The sequence below is a fragment of the Rhipicephalus microplus genome, chromosome X (genome assembly GCF_043290135.1).
Source record: "Rhipicephalus microplus isolate Deutch F79 chromosome X, USDA_Rmic, whole genome shotgun sequence".
Lineage (NCBI taxonomy): Eukaryota > Metazoa > Arthropoda > Arachnida > Ixodida > Ixodidae > Rhipicephalus > Rhipicephalus microplus.
In genome coordinates, this window is record NC_134710.1 from 92,918,002 (window position 1) to 92,939,504 (window position 21,503).

Below are 21,503 nucleotides of genomic sequence, written 5' to 3' on the forward strand. Positions count from 1 at the left end.
GTGTTCTATTACCTAAAGCTTTTACATTGCGTCCCTTTGCCATGTTAAGTCATGCACCCATTCGCCCTAAATAGTACCTGCTACAGTCTACGTCTTTCTTTCTCCGTCCGGTTTCCATGCAAGGCATCTTCGTGCATTTTCGCGTGTTTGATTGCAGGACCCAATGTAGCGCTAAATGGGGAGCGAGATACGAATAACAACGAAATACGTGACGTCGCTGCAGGTTTTGGGCGCTCTTTACGGTTGGATTTTCATTTAGGCTGTGCTAGTATGCCTGCTTTTGCCGGCGTTGATCACTGTTCATTAGTAGAATAATAACACAGTTCTATGTTTATGTATTTCATTTATTTATTTTGTCTGATAGCCCCATGGGAAAGAGGCCGCGAGGCGGGGAGGTGATTGGATGGAGGCGTGCGCACTCGTGGAAACGCCTGTTCATTTCCGGGCTGTCTGGCCCTTGCTCCTTTCATGCTTATCGTTGGCTCGTTGTTCAGGCACGTGGAAGCAAGCCGATGGCGAAGCAAAGCTGTGCGGGCGTGGTTGTCGGAACGCTCGATTTGTTCCCAGCTGGATGGTGCTGGGGCGTCGCGTATTACGCGGTCGCAAACTGAAGCAAAACAAACCGCCCACGTACTCATGTGCAACAGTGAGAGCTGCTATGGCAGCGCCGAATCACACGTGCTAGCTACCCTCTCCGGAAACGAAATGCCAGAAACGCGCTCGTATATATGTGTCTCGTGAAAACGTTCACATGGTTTGTTGGTTCCACAGAGGTCCCACCATTTCCAAGCGGTGAAGTGAGCCCATAGGGAGAGAACACGCGCTGCTGTCACTGAAGCACCCGAGCACACGAAGAGTAAACCCGCTGAAGCGAATTTGTCCGTACTGTATAGGGAGAGGTGGCGCACTAGGACAAGGAAGCAAGCATCAAACTTTTTTGTTTCGCTTTGCCGGATACGTTTTGTACACAATGCACTAAAAAATAAAGTAGAAAGGGCGAAAGTACACTTCAAATTCGCAGTTAAATTCTAATGCCTTCACCTGTTCTGTAATATTTTACCCGTTTTTCGCAAACGAGAGTCACATCCGCTGTAGGCGTAGGCACACGTTTATGTTAAATTCAGTTAGCGACACCGAGGTTAGTGAAGACGAATGAAAAGAATGACTTGAAAGGCCAGTCAAGTTTTGAACGTCATTCAATGAGAGTTAAGAAAGTTAACTTGACATGAGAAAATTGTACACATTAAGAAAGTGTTAACCCTTTTTCATTACTACAAAGTCCTACTGTCGTGAAGTTTGAGTAACCGACCACAAAAGTCTTTCGTCCTGAACAATTGATATTTCGTCGCTGCTTTTTTTTTCAGGAATTACTTTCTTGTACAGCTGTATACAGCATAATAATTTTTACATAAATACGTAACATTACTTAACAGAATGATAAAGTGAAAAAATGAATCAATATTGAGTCATGAATCATTCTTTGAAATCCTTACTGCCATCAATTTTACCATCATAGGTTTTACCATCATAGGCTTTTATCATCATAGGCAACAGGACAGAAAATGCAAGTCAATATTTCTGCGGAGAAATCTGCGTCAACGCTAAAACAGTCAACGCTAAAACGTTGGCTTTTCGTATTATACCTAAAAATGCCTTACAATAGCCCAAACGTTTTCTCTCTTACTTTATTATTTTTATGCTGCTACATCTTCCTCCGATTTGGCCAGCAGTGGACAAGATACCGGGTCAGCCCAACGAATTCTTAAATTTGGCTTCAGTGAACTTTGGGATTCGCTTACCTTTCTAGAAGGTCTCCTTGATTGATATGTGGGGTTTAACGTCCCAAAACCACCATATGATTATGAGAGATGCCGTAGTGGAGGGCTGTGGAAATTTCGACAACCTGGGGTTCTTTAATGTGCACCCAAATCTGAGCAAACAGGCCTACAACAATTCCGCCTCCATCTGAAATTCAGCCGCCACAGCCGGTATACGATCCCGTGACATGCGGGTCAGCAGCCGAGTACCTTAGCCACGAGACCACCGCGGCGGGGCTTTGTGCGCACTTTCAAAAGTTGAATCAATTAGAGATTACGCCCGTACCAGAACTAACTGCTGTGAACCTACAAGCCATTGCTTGTATTAACGAATTAGTAAAGTCGATAAACATGTGTTACAAACAGCACCTACACTGCAAAACACCTGCACTTCCAGTCAAAAGAAGAGTGTTGAATTCATCAAATTTTTCGTGCATACTGTAACGCTCTCAATACTCTTCCCTGGTATCGCACTAGATGCGGCTGTTACGATTAAACATCAGAAAAAAAACAAAAACGGCTGAGACATTTGTTTTACAAACTTTTTGAAGTATTGAATCAAATCTTGTACAGTTTTATGACCACTCGTTTGCTTGAATATCTGTCTCTATCAACATTACGTTAACATTCAGGTACTCACACGCTTTACTGCGCATGAATTTTTTGAATCCATGCATAATGTATACATGTGAAACCAAAAACACTATATATATATATATATATATATATATATATATATATATATATATATATATATATATATATATATATGAGGGATAATAATGAAACTAATGTATATTGTAGGACCTTATACGAGTCAAAAATAAAGGGCGAATACACAAACAGAAATCCACTCACGTAGTACTTTCAGGCGAAGCGAGTTGCTTAGAGCCGAGCCTTCACTGTTTGTAGCACTGCAAGCGTAGCGGCCAGAGAAATTACGCCGGGCTTTCTGGAGCGCCAGGAAGCGGCCAGAGATGATAACGTCGGGAAGAGTCGAGCCATTGAGCGTCTTGGTCGCGAAGTCTTCGACGCCGTCCTTCGACCAGTGCACCTCAGATGACGGTGGATTTGCGTTCACGTGACACTCTAGGTACACGTCACCGCCTTCCATAATCTCCAGGTCACGAAATGGTTGGCCGAGTCGCAGCGTCACGTTCGGTTTGTCTGCAAAGCGCAGAAAATGTGCCAATGCAATCTAGTAAGGGTACGAACATAGCAACAAAAAGTAAAGCTATGCAACGCTAGCATATGTTCATGATGGTTTTTTATCAATCAATTAATAAATAAATAAATTAATCAATCAATACGTAAATAAATCAACCAATTTATCTATCTGTCATTGAAGCTCTCTTCAGGAATATCCCGCAGTTCTCAAGTTGAACAAATATTACTTTCCTGGTATGTCTTGTGACAATAAAGGCTTCCAGAAATGAGCTTATAAAATTCGAAAGCAACAATCTACCAGCGCATCACAACCATACACCACTTTTATTTTATTCGCAACGTTGAACTTCCCGTCAATAATACTAGTTCGTAGTCACAAAATACAGCACGGAAAACAAAGGGTCCCCTAAGTAAATCAGGCAGATTAGCACCAATCAGCCTGTAGCGATATCTTATGCCATGGCTGTGTGTCCCGGCACAGTGTAGTGATTGTAGAGTCACCATAGAAGCCACCTGGACGAAATCGTACTGCCAACTATTCTTATTTTTACAGTACCTAAGCACCTCAGACTCTGACAACTGAGCCAGAACTTCTGCCCTTGCACTCCTTCCATTCGTTTCGCTCTATTTTGCTATTGTAATATATACTCTTGACAGGGCTGTGTAGCTTCATTTTATTGTCGCTCTTGCTGTTGCAGTGGTTTCTTTTTATATCGATCAATTTGTTATAACGAGCAATACTTGAAGCCAAACTAATCAGACCATCTGAGAGAATAAGCTCAAATAAGGACTATCCGACAGTACAATAACATGCCATAATGCTCTAGAAACATCGGAACAGAGCACATCATCTTTCAATGCAGTGGCGAATCAAGTAATACAGAAGTAGAGGTTGACCACAATCATTATATTTCTTCTTTTTTTCCCTACATATACTCCTATACCAAACGTTTTTCGAACGGTGATTCATCATCATCATCATCATCATCATCATCATCAGCCTGACTACGTTCACTGCAGGACAAAGGCCTCTCCCATGTTCCGCCAGTTAACCCGGTCCTGTGCTTGCTGCTGCCAATTTATACCCGCAAACTTCTTAATCTCGTCTGCCCACCTAACCTTCTGTCTCCCCCTAACCCGCTTCCCTTCTCTGGGAATCCAGTTAGTTACCCTTAATGACCAGCGGTTATCCTGTCTACGCGCTACATGCCCGGCCCATGTCCATTTCCTCTTCTTTATTTCAAGTATGATATCCGTAACCCCCGTTTGTCCCATAATCCACTCTGCTCTCTTCTTGTCTCTTAAGGTTACACCTACCATTTTTCCTTCCATTGCTCGCTGCGTCGTCCTCAATTTAAGCTGAACCCTCTTTGTAAGTCTCCAGGTTTCTGCTCCGTAGCTAAGTACCGGCAAGATACAGCTGTTATATACCTTCCTCTTGAGGGATAGTGGCAATCTACCTGTCATAATTTGAGAGGGCTTGCCGAATGTACTCCACCCCATTCTTATTCTTCTAGTTACTTCAATCTCGTGGTTAGGCTCTGCGGTTATTACCTGCCCTAAGTAGACATAGTCTTTAACAACTTCAAGTGCACTATTACCTATCTCGAAGCGCTGCTCCTTTCCGAGGTTGTTGTACATTACTTTCGTTTTCTGCAGATTAATTTTAAGACCCACCTTTCTGCTCTCCTTGTCTAACTCCGTAATCATGAGTTGCAATTCGTCCCCTGAGTTACTCAGCAATGCAATGTCATCGGCGAAGCGCAGGTTACTAAGGCATTCTCCATTAACTCTTATTCCTAACTGTTCCCATTCTAGGCTTCTGAAAACCTCCTGTAAGCACGCGGTAAATAGCATTGGGGAGATTGTGTCCCCCTGCCTTACACCCTTCTGGATTGGTATTCTGTTGCTTTCTTTATGAAGCAGTATGGTAGCAGTTGATCCCCTGTAGGTTTCTTCCAGAATGTTTATATATACTTCATCTACGCCCTGATTCCGCAGTGTCTGCATGACGGCTGATATTTCTACTGAATCAAACGCCTTCTCATAACCTATGATGGCTATGTATAGTGGTTGGTTATACTCTGAGCATTTATCTATTACCTGATTGATAGTATGAATGTGGTCAATTGTTGAGTAGCCTGTTCGAAATCCTGCTTGTTCCTTTGGTGTATTGAATTCTAATGTTTTCTTTACTCTGTTAGCAATTACCTTTGTAAATAGCTTGTATACTACAGAGAGCAAGCTGATCCGCCTGTAATTCTTCAAGTCCTTGTCCTATCCTTTCTTATGTATTAAGATGATGTTAGCGTTCTTCCAAGACTCTGGTACCCTTCCCGTCAGGAGACACCTCGTAAACAGGGTGGCTAGTTTTTCTAACACAATCTGTCCTCCATCTTTCAACAGATCTGACGTTACCTGATCCTCACCAGCAGCTTTGCCTCTTTGCATGCTCTCCAAAGCTTTTCTGACTTCTATCATTACTGGTGGGGTGTCATCTGGGTTACTGTTAGTTATTATAGTAATAAGGTCGTGGTTGTCTCGGCTACTGTACAGATCTCTGTAAAACTCCTCCGCTATTTTAACTATCCTATCCATATTGGTAGTTATTTTGCCTTCGTTGTCCCTTAGTGCATACATCCGATTTTTGCCTATCCGAAGTTTCCTCTTCACTGCTTTGACGCTTCCTCCGTTTTTCAGAGCGTGTTCAATGCTCTCCGTGCTATACCTTCTTACATCGCATACTTTAGGCCTATTAATCAACTTTGAAAGCTCTGCCAGTTCTATTATGTCTGTTGTACTTGACACTTTCATGCTTTGACGCTTCTTAATTAGGTTCTTCGTTTCCTGGGATAGCTTGCCAGTGTCCTGTCTAACTACCCTGCCTCCAACTTCCGCTGCACACTACGTAATGATACTCGTTAGATTATCATTAATTGTATCTACGCTAAGGTTGGTTTCCTCACTAAGAGCCGAGTACCTGTTCTGCAGCGACACTCTGAATTCCTGTACTTTCCCTCTCAGTGATAGCTCATTGATTGACTTCTTGCGTATCAGTTTCTGTCGTTCCTTCTTCAAGTCTAGGCGAATTCGAGACCATACCATTCTATGGTCACTGCATCGTACCTTGCCAACCACTTCCACATCCTGCACGATTCCTGGGTGTGCAGTCATTATAAAATCTATTTCGTTCTTATTTTCGCCATTAGGAGTCCTCCATGTCCACTTGCGGTTTTCTCGTTTTCGGTGGAAAGTATTCAAAATCCGCAAATTATTGCGTTCTGCGAATTCTACTAGTAGCTCTCCTCCGGCGTTTCTAGTGCCGATGCCATAATCTCCTACTGCCTGGTCTCCAGCCTGCTTCTTCCCTACCTTTGCATTAAAGTCGCCCATCACTATAGTATACTGTGTTTTTACCTTACTCATTGCCGATTCCACGTCTTCATAGAAGCTTTCAACTGAAGCGTCATCATGGCTGGATGTAGGCGCGTAAGCCTGTACTACCTTCATCTTGTATCTTTTATTCAGTTTAATTACAATACCTACCACCTTTTCATTAATGCTATAGTATTCCTCTATGTTGCCAGCTATGTTTCTGTGAATTAGGAGCCCCACTCCCTGTTCTCTTCTGTCTGCCAAGCCCCGATAGCAAAAGACGTGCTCATTCTGTAGCACAGTATAGGCCTCATCTGTCCTCCTAACCTCACTGAGCCCTATTATATCCCATTTAACACCCTCTAGCTCCTCGAATAGTACAGCTAGACTACCCTCACTAGATAAGGTTCTAGCGTTAAACGTTGCCAAGTTCAGGTTCCAAAGGCGGCCTGTAGTCCAGAGATTCTTATCACCCTCTGCTGCGTTGCAGATCTGACCGCCGCCATGGTCAGTTGCTTCGCAGCTGCTGGGAACTGAGGGCCGTGAGTTATTTGACGTATGCATGTGGGAGGTAGTGGCCAGATACTGCACCAGGGTGGTCAATCCTTCTCTGGTGAGGGAGTGCGTTCCCGGCGGTGGTTACCGGTGAGGCCGCACCCCAGGCCTCTTAATGCAGTTCCATCAACACGCGGATTTTTTTTTTCTGGTTGGGAACTGCGCGGCACCGGGATTTGAACCATGGACCTCTTGCATGCGAGGCGGATGCTCTAACCACTATGCCATCGCCGCACCCGGATTGTTATGTTCTAAATGTAGGTTTCAGCGGTGTATCAGTCAGGTTTGTGGTTGTTTTTATAAAAATATTTTAATGAAATTAGATTTCTGCTGATTACCCCCTTAATTAAGGGTCTAGAGAGTACGGAGTTGGGCCTCCGATTAGCCTATGGGGTGCTGTTTATTGATATATTACGCGGGCAAAATTTAAATTCGTTTGTGAGGTGATGTTACCAAATTAATCTTTTTTAGTGATTAGGATTAATTTTGGTCACGAAATAGTTCCTGTACTATTACTCCTGTCCTGATGAAACCTGAGCGGCGACAGGTCTACAATTAGGGCTTTGCACTGTATGAGTTAGAAGTTTCCCGGTAGGTTATTAGCAAAGTTAAAAGCGATCGTAAGAAAAAAAAAAACACGTGGTTCAAGACTTTGATCTGACGGGCGTACCTTTCTCCCGAGCTGTGAGCCACCCTCCTCCTCTGAGCGAGGGAAGACGCAGGTGCCACACGTTTATTAGCGGTTTCCATTATATTCTTTCTAACTCTGTATCTTCCGGTTACCTTAAGCTATCAAAATTATCTTTACACGGAAAAAACCGGACTGTTGTGTTCTAAAAGAAGATATTAGCTATTTTTCGGTGGCGTTTGTAGCTCCTTTTGAAAATTTGTTTTAATGAAATGAGCTTTTTGCTGATTACCACCTTAATAAGGGGCCTAGAGTGTACGGAATTGGACCTCCTGGTAGCCTATGGAGTGCGGTTTATTATTATATTAAGCGGACAAAATTTAAATGCGTTAAACGGTGATTCAGGTTTTCTCAAACGAAGTCTCTAAGATTACATTATGTGCAAAGCATGAAAGATTAAACAACGAGATAATTATTGAATTACGGAAAAAAGCACATTACACACATTGTGGCACTTCAATATTTCATTGTATCAAATAGTGGAATAAAGGCGTCATAAATTTAGGCTTTTCGAACAACAACACTTTCAAATCAAACATAGAACATATACATGAATTTAAAAGAGTGTTTAGAAGTTATTTGAATAAAATAAATCAGCACTGCCTGAAATCGCATACGTTATATAAGAAAATGAATGAACACACACACACATACACTCACTAAATATACTATATATATATATATATATATATATATATATATATATATATATATATATATATATATATATATATATATATATATATATATACATATATATATATATATATATATATATATATATATATATATATATATATATATATATATATATATATATATATATACCTATGGGCTCGTTTTACCTATATACCTATATGTATACCTATGGGCTCGCTTTTCCGTGCTTTGACACAATATTAATGAGATCTAACAGACAATAATGCCAAGAAATGTATGAGGGAAGTTATTAGAACAAATGGAATGTAAATGAAAAGAAATAAAAGTGGGTGAAAAAATAACCAGCCGTGAGCAGGAATCGAACCTACGACCTTCGAATAACGCGTTCGATGCTATAACCACTGAGCTATCACAGCGGCCTATATATATATATATATATATATATATATATATATATATATATATATATATATATATATATATATATATATATATATATATATATAGGGTAAAGAAGTTTATACCTAAGGGCTCGTTTTCCGTGTTTTGAGACAATATTAACGAGATTTAACAGACAAAAATGCCAAGGAATGTATAATTGATTGATTTGTGGGGTTGAGCGTCCCGAAATCACCATTTGATTATGAGAGACGCCGTAGTGGAGGGATCCGGAAATTTCGACCACCTGGGGTTCTTTAACGTGCACCAAAATCTGAGCACACGGGCCTACGACATTTCCGCCTCCATCGGAAATGCAGCCACTGCAGCCGGGATTCAATGCCACGACCTGGGGGTCAGTAGCCGAGTACCTTAGCCACTAGACCACCGCGGCGGGGCAGAATGGTTATAATGCAGCGTTAATAAAGACACGATTATGCAGACTGTTTGTATTAAATGCAAAGCAATTTTTAACGAACATCTGTGTCTTTGAGCGAATCTATTTATCTATCTATCCATCTGTCTATCCATCCATCCATCCATCCATCTGTCTATCCATCCATCCATCCATCCATCCATCCATCCATCCATCCATCCATCCGTCCGTCCGTCCGTCCGTCCGTCCGTCCGTCCGTCCGTCCGTCCGTCCATCCGTTCGTCCGTCCGTCCGTCCATCCGTTCGTCCATCCATCCGTTCGTCCATCCATCCATCTATCCATCTATCTATCTATCTATCTATCTATCTATCTATCTATCTATCTATCTATCTATCTATCTATCTATCTATCTATCTATCTATCTATCTATCTATCTATCTATCTATCTATCTATCTATCTATCTATCTATCTATCTATCTATCTATCTATGACTTTTAGCTCTCCTGGCCGTTTCGATAAAGGTATCATACGAAAACTAGTATGGAATAACGCGACGGTATGTTGAGTACAAGTGACTAGTCACAACATGAAAATAATGACATGTATGTCATGAATGGCATGATTTACATGTCACGGTCTTGCTGCTCTTGCGGTGCATGGTTTCGATAAAATGACATGTTGTAAAACTCGTATGGTATAAAATGAATGCATGGCAAACGTGACAGGCCCTAACGTAGAAGTCATGACATGCATTTCATGTAAGTCATGAGTACACGCCACGCTCATAGTGCGCTCGTGATCATTTCAGTAGCTTCACATATACCAAATCTGGTATTAAGTGACGTGAATGGATGACGAAGGTATATGACTGGTGCAAACATGATAATTATGACATGCGTGTCATGAAAGAACATGACCACATACCCCGCTCATGAGGCGCTCGCAGCCGTTTCGCTAGCTTCACCTTTACCAAATTTGGTATTACGTGACGTCAATAGACGACGAAGGTAAATGACACGTCCATACATGATAATCATGACGGGCGTGTTTTGTAAATAATGACTACATGCTACGCTCACAGTGCGCTCGTGTGCCGTCTCGGCAGCTTCACATTTACTAAACTTGGTGTTACGTGATGTCAATGGATGACGAAAGTATACGAGTGATGCAAACATGATAATCACCATATGCGTCTCATGTGAAATATGACTACATGCTATGATCATAGTGCGCTCGCGGCCGTTCCACTAGCTTCACATATACCAAATTTGGTGCCCCTTGACATGAATGAATGACGATGATATGTGACTGGTGCCTACATGATAATTAGGATATGCGTGTCACGTAAAACATGACTACATGCTACGATCATAGTGCACTCTCGGTCATTTCACTAGCTTCATATATGCCAAATTTCGTATCACGTGACGTGAATAGATGGCGAAGGTAAATGACACATGCAAACTTGATAATCATGACATGGAAGTCATGTACGGCATAATTTACGTCCGCTCCATAACATTGCGCTGACTTTAAAGTGACATATCAACCTTCCTACTTTGTGCTTCGCATATCATCAATTCCCACTCTATTTGGGATCTATCATTTTTTTTCATACCTTTCCTGCGCTGTACATTATCCCATTGTTTCCTTTTAAACTCGCATGACACAACAATAATAAACCGTTCGTAAGTTTACGCACCACTTGTCTGTACACGTTGAGGGCTCTCCTGTTATCGGTATCGACCTAGCACAGCAACCTATCATTAAAAGCCGCCAATAAGCCGATTCATATTGGCCTCGGAGTTACTGCAATCATTAAAGGCTTCCGTGCACTAACTATGTATAAACGCTGTTTTTTATTATTTGCATGTGTCTTTGTTAGCTCTTAGCGTCCGCCCTCGGCGTTTGCTTGCAATAGGTATTCACGAAGCAAAAAAAAGAGAGAGAAAGAGAAAGAAAGAACGCGGATATAAAATTGGCTGCTGTAGCGAAAATACAGAAAAATAACTTTTAGGTGTTAAAAGTCAGTTAGAATATTGCACCTAAACTTGAACTCTATTTCGAATCTAAACATGGTACAGATAACAGGAGCATGACGGCTTGACGAGGTCTCTGTCCCCTTTTTTGGCAACACTGGACGGGCAAAATGAAAAGTGCAGTGCATAAACAGCTTAATGTACAAAAAAAAGAACTATGTACGTAAACGACATGGCTGAACATAGATCAATCCAAAGAAATGTGTTTGTGCAACTTTAACAAAACAAAAAACATCAAAGTAGAAACAATTGAAAAAAAAAACACTTCTATCTGAAACATCGAACTGATCCATATATAAAGTTTGGAACACGTCGCTACACACTTTAAACATAATAAACAAGTAATATTCATAGTAAACATACAAGCATTATAGATGTTCACTATTGATCATACTAAAATTCAAACAGACATTGCTGTGTACTTTAAACATGAAAAGCATGTTCATTAAATTCACTGCGATGTATGATCAGCACATCCACATCCTTCGCGAGAGCAAGTATGGCAAAAATGAAGAGAGTAAAGATGGTAAGACATGATGTATCATTTGCTTTCCATAATTGCATATGAGACGCGCCGCTGTGGGGGACTCAAGATTAATTTTAACCACCTTCAGGTGCTTAAACGTGCAATCCTATTACCCCTCCTGAATTGGGGTCGCCGCGGTTGGGGATCGAAGTCACGTCTTCGATTTCAGCAGCGCGACACTTTAGCCGGTATGAGCTACCATGGCGGGCATTTGCAAGATTTAGATTTTTTTTGAACATCGTAACTTCTGGATTGCGTATACTAACGGCAGATACTTGGTGATCAAGGTGAAAAAAATAGAATTACTAGTCATGCTGCAATTTGAATGCACATATAGTTCCTATATACATACACAACGACATTTTACCAACATCGGATAATATTGCCATGCACGCTTTCCTTTCTTTTTTTATGTGACCAATCCGTAGACATGTAGACACTGCCTCATGCACACCACGGTCAAATCTCTGGGAACCTACCAGATTATTTTATAGCACCGCCACGGTGGTCTAGTGGATAAGGTACTCTGCTGCTGACCCGCAGGTCGCGGGATCGAATCCCGGCGGTGGCGGCTGCATTTCCGATGGAGGCAGAAATGTTGTAGGCCCGTGTGCTCAGATTTGGGTGCACGTTAAAGAACCCCAAGTGGTCGAAATTTTCGAAGCCCTCCACTACAGCGTCTCTCATAATCATATGGTGGTCATTGGAAGTTGAACCCCACATATCAATCAATGAGGTTATTTTATATTACTTTGATAAGCTTGAGCGCGCAACGCGAACAGTACCACTTGTTGTGGAACTATAACACGGTCACCTCGATACGGCCACAATATTCGATGCCGCATGTATAAAGAGAGAAATAAGTGAACAAAAGGCAAGGGGGTTAACCAGGTTGCATGTGATTCGCAACTCTACGCCTGCTCCTTGCCACAGATCAGATTGCCGCCAGCCGTTGTCCTGTTTGCCGATATTAGTTTAGCTTGTATTGCCTGTACAAGCTAGCCAAACAAGGAGTTTCCTATTTAAGAGCCTGAGTGCCGTGTGCTTCGCTGTAGGACAACATACAAGTATTAGGCAATATGCAATACTTTTCCAATACCACTGGCAGATATCGCTTGGTCTCAAAGGCACGGGGTATCGAAATATTTTTAAGAAAGCGTTAATGCAATATAGACTTTGGTGCTGTTCGTTTACACGTTGCATAAAGAAATCGTATTTAAAAGGCAGAGGTCTGCGGTCAAAATGAAGGACACCAAAGGACTGCCCATAACGTTCAAATCAAATGAAAAATATTTTATTTTCACCATTTCATTCGTTGGCGAAAGCTATTTTCGTTTTTCGTTACAAGGGTAGCAACCTGTTTTGTTTTGAAGAGGTTCAGAAGGCTAGCAGTCGAGGCGAAATACTGCTTAAGCTCGAAAATGAGCTAAACTTTTGGTGTACTTCTTCGTTAGTATATGTCTAAATTTCCAAGATTAAGTTCTTTACTCCTGAATCGCGGACGAAACGACGCATTAGGAACGGCCATAGTTTAGGGTTTTCAGCGTGCTTCCTTGTATACCGCTAAGTATGTTCAAGCTCTAGTCATATTTTTTTTTCATTATTAACACTTTCCGCAGCTAATAGTCTGAGCACTGTTCCTTTACGTTCTTTTAGTGATAACAACAGGTCATTAAAGGTTGTAAAATGCGGAGTCCTGGTGACAGAAAATAACGCTGACCCAGAATACCCAAAATATTTTTAGAATAAATCACCGACCATGGCCCATATTAAGAAAAAAAGAAAAAAAAACTTCCGCTACATTTGTTTGCAAGAACAAATACCAGGCAATCGTAATACAGGACCTGTTAGCTCAGGTTATCGGGCAACTGTCGAGAGCACGTATAAGAATGAAAAGCTTTGTGAATTGGGCTCCCTGATAAGCATAACCAGGATTCCATGCACACGCTTTTTTCAGAGCAGTTGACAAAGTAATTAGTGTGGTTAAAGGAACGGAACTACATTTAAAGGCAAACAATTCCTAACCAAGGATTGTAGTATTTATAAATAAATAAAAACAAATGAATAAAATGGAGACAGTCCAGAGGGACTTTCTCTCACTAACTAGACCCTCACTAACGCTTGACATCGGTAAATCAATTACTCATCTTATCGGCTACATGTCGCTATGGTCGGTCAAACCTTCATTCACGTTTTTAGTGATCCCAACGTAATGTAAAAACTTTTCAGAATCCCTTTTCAACACAGCACATTTCACTATGTGCCACTTAAGCCGGGATCTCGAAGAAACAAGAGTGAAACACACTTCTTAAGACGATCTGCTTGTGGCCCTCTTTCACACATTCTGTTCGATGCAGTCGCGATAAATCTTTCTGTTCTTCGTGTTGTCCAGCACCCTCCTCTTTTGGGGGCAGAAGCACTTCCAAAAAGACTTGCGAACAATTGTTCGAGGCAGCGGCAATTTTCGTAACGAGTGAAAATTGCCTTGAATTGCCTCTTTTGCTGGTTGCTCATTCGCGGCAGCTGAATAATTCCACACATGTCTAATGTAGATAGGAAGAACTAATATACTCTGTCTTTTTCTATATATATATATATATATATATATATATATATATATATATATATATGTATATATATATATATATATATATATATATATATATATATATATATATATATATATATATATATATATATATATATATATATATATATATATATATATATATATATATATATATATATATATATAAGCACTTGTGAGTCGGCCACTACTTTTCAGCCTCATTGAGACAGTGTCCTTTGATCACGCTGCTCTATCAACATGAACATTTAAACAGATTGAGAACTTTTTTATTGTGCAATTTCTTTTAGCTAGACGAGAAGACATTCGCTCAATGGAAACTAGGAAATAGCATGGGTATACTTTGAGAAGGGTTTTCTTTTTTTTTCAATTTCTAAAGCACATCGTCTCTGGAAAATCCAAGTGGACTGATACTCACTCATATACTATCACACGTACAAAAGTATTTGCGACCATAGCTATGCAATAAGGGAGGCTTGCGACCGATCTGTCACCATGGCAGTGCTTCTTCAAAGCAGGATCTTTTTTTTTATCTACACGCACAGAATAAAAAGCAAATATTTCCCATAATAAAAACAACTAAACTGCATACAACGTACATATTCTGAGGGCTTTCAAAGTGTAGTAAGCAAGCATATCCTGAAGCTGGTGACGTATCGTTTTTGGTGACGTTGTGTGTCAATTTGAAAATATAATTCTTTATACTTATGTCGACAACAACATGTTCGCTTGTATATTATCATAATTCATAGTTAGTCTTTTTATTTCAGCGAACGTCTCATGACATATTTTGGGCACTTGTCGGTGGCCTCTGCAATAATCAATGATAACATGAGGCTTATCTCAGAGGCAAAAAAAAGTTTATACTGCATGCTAGCACTTTAAACTTCGAAGCTTCAAATTACGGTATTTATAGCTGTACTTTATGTGTGACGCAAAAACATGCAGCGCAAAGAGCTTCCTTGCGTTCTGGTGTGTTTTTTTCTTCATCTTGAAACAAAATATCGTACACTACACCCTGTTACATGTTGTTCGTGGAACTGCTGATACACAACAAGCATATTTGTTGCTACTCTTGATTAACTATCGAGAAAAATAATATACCGGAATTCGGAATGAGAACGACTTGTCACCAGACAAGTTTGAAAAGAAAAGGGGAAAAAAGGCTGCGAAGCGCATCGACGTTTGCTGAGAGACGAACACGCACGCATCAAAACCTCGCAAGCACTCGCCGCCGGTGCAAAAAGAAGAGATATCGATTCTGCAAGTTAATTGCTTGCCTTCGACACTGTGCTTTCGTTATGTTTGTTTGAATACAAATAAAAGTTTAATGAAACTGTTTCTTTCAGTAAAGAATACCAATCTCATTAAGCTATATCGATGGCATGGTGCTCAGAATATTTTTTTACTTTAATAAGACCGCACAACTAGAATAAAACGAAGACAGCCGTACAATGGCACGAGAGGGGAAAAGCAATAAAGATGTATTCTTTAGGAACGAACACAATATCTTCTTATAGGTTTTTTTGTCACGTAGTCAGAAGCCCAAGTAGAACATCGCGAATGTGTAAATTAAAGTCTGCGAAACACCAAAAGACAGCACATAATTCCCGAGGCAGGGAAAAGGACCATTCAAAGCTGTCGTCAGATAATGCACGAAGACGTTCGCATGAATATCTGAAGAAGACTCTTTGAATAAGAGGAAACGCTGCCAAGAAAGGAAAGATAAAAAAAAAGAGTAGGCAGCCGGGGCGCATGGAGCCCATAGGAAAAAAAAAAACGTAGTAGGAAGAAAGGCAGCTAAGAGAAAGAAAAAGAAAAGACGCAAATGAAAACATCGATAGAGCCAAGATAGGGAGGAGGCCCAAGTGAAGAGGTAACAGCGGTTGTCAATATTTTCTTTGGAAGTTTCGTAATTCAGGAGGACGCGATTTGTTATGCGTCTATATCATCTCTATGCAAAAACGCGGTACCGGTTGGGCAACCGAGACCATATGTAAATACAAGTGGGCACTTACCCCCTTTCTCCCGCGTGTCACGGCACAGATGTATAGAAAAAGAAGAAACAAAATCGACGGAGCTAGAAGTAAATGCCCGGAGATCAACAAAAGAAGAGCGAAAGGCAAAAAGTGCGCAAGGCTGGAAGCAGTGCGAAACGAGCCTGCTTAGAATGGTCGGCGCCGACCAAGAAACAGAAGCAAAGAATCTGCGGAATCGAGAACCCAGGGAAGTCTGGAGGAGAGAGCTCATACGAAGACCAGGGGAAAAAAGTGGGCGAGACCCGATCGGACTCGAAGCCGACGGTGACTGGACGGAGGTGGTCGCTGCTCGTCTCCACTGTGGCGCGGCCTCCGGCATAGGGCCACTTCGATCGCCACCCGCTGTCACAATTGCGCGGGGGACGCGCACTCGAGATCGCGGTGAGGTGACAAAAGCCGTCCCCTGATCCCTTCCTTCCCCTTCAGCGAGACGGCCAAATTGGGGGCCATAAGTATTTACGAGTCCGCCGGGGCGGATTAATCAGCCCTCCGGCTCCCTGATTACCGTCTGGGGAATATGGAAGCATATACAGTGACGGCCGAACAATCTGCCCTTATGAAAACAAATGCTACTGTCATGCGAGACTACTCAAATCAACGCAGACCCCGACCACCACGAGGAGACGCTGCTGCTGCTCCGTCTCCACCGACGACACGGTCGACGACGAAACAACGCCTGTGAACGTCTTCCGCGTGCACGGATCGCTTGTGTACCATCTATGAGCGCCGCGCGGAAACCTGGTACCAGTACATTTTTGCTTGTCGTGTGGACACATGTTTCTTAGCATGGTGTACATCGCATTTTCCGCCATGATATAATGATTGATCGTATACAGTCGACGAGAAGGCAAAAGAGAACACAATAAAAATCATTACTTCACTATTTCAAGCGCATTTGCTAAAACTGGGTAGCCGTTCCTGGGCGGTTTGCTAAGCAAACAGAGGTACGAAGGGAGGGGAGGGGGGGGTCAAGAGTAAGTTTCTAGGCCACTATCCCGTGAATTTTTCTGGAAGCATGGCCTGAGAACCTTTGACCAGGGCTACACATTTAATTTTACCGCACTTTCGTGCGCGATCCTTGAGTTTTTTATACGAGATTATATCATGATCCGGAATTCAGAGATGAAATACGCATGAAGGTTCATGCGATGACATCATCCGAGTTGACTCTGGATGCATCTCTTCCAACTCGCCGAATAAAGTTGTTCATTACGTTTAGATGGAATGAAAGTTATATTGATTCATTTTGCGTGCAATGGTCACGTGTCGCGCAGTGTTCTTGCAATAGTGCATTATCTTATGGCCTCAGATTGGTCTTCTGTTCAGTACTTTCTTTGTGTGCATGTTCACTCAGATGAAAGTGGAAACATCACGAACAAATGTCGCCAGTTTTTTTTTTAATGCAAGCGACGGGCAACAACAAAACCGCAAAGACGAAGTGACGATGTGCCGAGCTCACTCAAAACTTGAGTGTCATGCTGTAGAACAACACTTTCATGTATGCCATCCATACTGCAGTCACTTGAATAAGAACACCAACACAGCAGTCAGTACGAAGCACAATGGAGATGTTTCAAATGACGAACACCAGCGCGCGTTAATGCTCTTGGCTGCTGACTGAATAGATGGCCGGCAAAAGTAGCTGCGCGCAGCCGAGGTTTCGTGCAGACCACTGTGAAGGCAATGCCGTGACGACGACAAGGCGTGGTACAGATCATGGGCACTTGAGCCGCAGCGAAAGTGGCACCGCTGTTAACAACTCCCGAGCACGGAAGCGAGGCCAGGAAAATGGGTTTTATCGACGCATGTGAAAGTTTGACTGGCCACGAAAACCTAAAATCGGAGAGCAGCGAGAAAACAAAAGGATATCATTAGGCTGCTGCACTTAAGCCCGCACTCAGGCGCAGCGCACTTTGAGGGCAAACATCGTACATATTCTTTGGCGGTGTGTACATATTCGTCGACTACGAAGTGGATGAACAGTTCGCCAAAGCAAAAGTGACTCATCACAACATTGCCGTCAGAGGGAGTTCTTAGAGTTGTCTGGAGCTGGACAACGCAAGCAACTGTTGAAAAAACCTGGCAACGGCCCTTTCTCGGCAGGCGTCACTGCAGGCGCGCTTCCCATTGGCCCTTTGCTGTTTCTTGTTGACATTAACTACTTCATCAGACAAGGTGTCAGATGAAATCCTGGCAAATCGCACACATTGACTGATTGATTGATTGATTGATTGATATGTGGGGTTTAACGTCCCAAAACCACCCTATGATTATGAAAGACGCCGTAGTGAATGGCTCCGGAAATTGGGACCACCTGGGGTTCTTTAACGTGCACCCAAATCTGAGCACATGGGCCTCAGCATTTCCGCCTCCATTGAAAGTGGATCGCACACATTGTGGGAATCGATTTCATGGGAAGCATCCGCCGAATGTGTGCCACAATTTCTGGCTTTATATACGAGTCCCGCAAGGTATGAATAGACGCCTTTAAATAGCCGAGTCCAATATGCATCTGTTAGCCAGGCGCGTCAACTACCTAATGCTGGCACTGACGTCGCATAGTTTTATGGAAATTAGGTGCAAACAGCGTTCATTGGTGCACTCCTGTTGTAAAAAGAAACGTTATACCCCACCTTCTGAGTCATAGGAATACATGTGTAATCTTTATTACATAGGTATAGTTTGGATAGCCACCACTAAAAAAACAATTGACGTTAGAAAAGCAATAACCCGTACAAGTGACGTAACGCAACCATTGATGTATATATAGGCTAGTACATGTACAGTTAAAAGTCATTCCCACGAAATGTAACTTCATAGATTTCCGATCTTACGAAGAAATTTTCCTTCCTCGGCAGGTGCACATAGGACTTGATATAATGTTGTCATGAACCCGCCCTAACAAATCCAACTTGACAGCTAATCCGATTCAGCGGACCTTTTTTCCGAATACAGGTGGGTAAAAAAAGCGGTGATCTTTTTTTTTAATTTTCGACAGATGTTCTTTTTCTTTTGAACATAAGATCCTTGCACCCTCAGGTTAAAACATCTAGCCTAAGTAGTCACGACCCTAGTATTATTTTGACGAAGCTGCACGCCTCCCCTATGAAGGGAACAACAGACCCTGTAGTTGGCAGCCTTTTAACGCATGGCACTGTGGTACGGGACAAATGGCGGCACAGTAACATTAAAACCGTGATCAATTGCATTTGTTATTTTATGGTTTAAGCAGAAGATATAGTTCGTCTCTTCGGAACTTTATACTGCTCTCCGCCTATGTATATCGGCATCTTGTCATAGGCTCACGTGATAGTCTATCTGGCCAGGATCGCCCGGACATGGGAACCTGGGGAAAATGCGGGACGCCCTCGCAGACTTTCCGTTCGCTGAGGCGCACAGGTTAGAAGCAAATAAAATACAGCTTTAGCTTTTATTTGCCGCTATACGTTACAAATGTTCATTTTAAATGCGGAAGATTTCTTAATCGCACAATGTCACGAATGTCACGTGTCATGCGTCGGCGACGATGTCCACACCCCCTCTTCTGCGCATGCTCGCGCCTCGCGTATCGTGCCGCACGCTTGCGTCTCGTGCCAACTGTTTGCACCCCCCCCTCCCCTCTCGCCTCGCATCTGCTAGTAAAAACCGACTGCTCAAGCTGCAGAACCATTAACTGTGCATCCCGTATATGTAGGAGCTAAATTGCACGTCAGCTTTCCACCACTCGTTGAAGGCAACGCGTCTCCTTCATTCAATAAACGAGAATAATAAAGACGAAGTAACAGTTAGGCATTCCCAAACCATCTCTCGACTCGCAAGGCCAATGCAGGCAGCGTCTGCTAGTAAAAACCGACTGCTCAAGCTGCACAACCGTTCACTGTGCATCCCGTATATGTAGGAACTAAAGCGCACGACAGCTTCCCACCACTCGTTGAAGGCAACGCGTCTCCTTCATTCAATAGACGAGAATAATAAAGACGAAGTAACAATTAGGCATTCCCAAACCATCTCTCGACTCGCAAGGCCAATGCAGGCAGTGTCTGCTAGTAAAAACCGACTGCTCAAGCTGCACAACCGTTCACTGTGCATCCCGTATATGTAGGAACTAAAACGCACGACAGCTTCCCACCACTCGTTGAAGGCAACGCGTCTCCTTCATTCAATAGACGGGAATAATAAAGACGAAGTAACAATTAGGCATTCCCAAACCATCTCTCGACTCGCAAGGCCAATGCAGGCAGCGTCTGCTAGTAAAAACCGACTGCTCAAGCTGCACAACCGTTCACTGTTCATCCCGTATATGTAGGAACTAAAGCGCACGACAGCTTCCCACCACTCATTGAAGGCAACGCGTCTCCTTCATTCAATAGACGAGAATAATAAAGACGAAGTAACAATTAGGCATTCCCAAACCATCTCTCGACTCGCAAGGCCAATGCAGGCAGTGTCTGCTAGTAAAAACCGACTGCTCAAGCTGCACAACCGTTCACTGTGCATCCCGTATATGTAGGAACTAAAACGCACGACAGCTTCCCACCACTCATTGAAGGCAGCGCGTCTCCTTCATTCAATAGACGAGAATAATAAAGACGAAGTAACAATTAGGCATTCCCAAACCATCTCTCGACTCGCAAGGCCAATGCAGGCAGTGTCTGCTAGTAAAAACCGACTGCTCAAGCTGCACAACCGTTCACTGTGCATCCCGTATATGTAGGAACTAAAACGCACGACAGCTTCCCACCACTCATTGAAGGCAACGCGTCTCCTTCATTCAATAGACGAGAATAATAAAGACGAAGTAACAATTAGGCATTCCCAAACCATCTCTCGACTCGCAAGGCCAATGCAGGCAGTGTCTGCGAGTAAAAACCGACTGCTCAAGCTGCACAACCGTTCACTGTGCATCCCGTATATGTAGGAACTAAAACGCACGACAGCTTCCCACCACTCATTGAAGGCAACGCGTCTCCTTCATTCAATAAACGAGAATAATAAAGACGAAGTAACAATTAGGCATTCCCAAACCATCTCTCGACTCGCAAGGCCAATGCAGGCAGTGTCTGCTAGTAAAACCCGACTGCTCAAGCTGCACAACCGTTCACTGTGCATCCCGTATATGTAGGAACTAAAGCGCACGACAGCTTCCCACCACTCATTGAAGGCAACGCGTCTCCTTCATTCAATAAACGAGAATAATAAAGACGAAGTAACAATTAGGCATTCCCAAACCATCT

The 21,503-nt window shown here is 42.5% G+C and overlaps 1 protein-coding gene across 2 annotated transcripts in view; it reads right to left on the bottom strand.

Annotated features, from left to right (window-relative positions):
- The window catches only part of LOC119176744 (hemicentin-2), a 329,765-nt gene that overhangs the window by 128,473 nt on the left and 179,789 nt on the right, over positions 1-21,503 (bottom strand). For both annotated transcript variants that reach the window (XM_075877281.1, XM_075877280.1), the window contains exon 6: positions 2,676-2,984. In XM_075877281.1, coding sequence (XP_075733396.1) covers positions 2,676-2,984 — 309 coding nt within the window. The remainder of the gene's footprint in view (positions 1-2,675; positions 2,985-21,503) is intronic.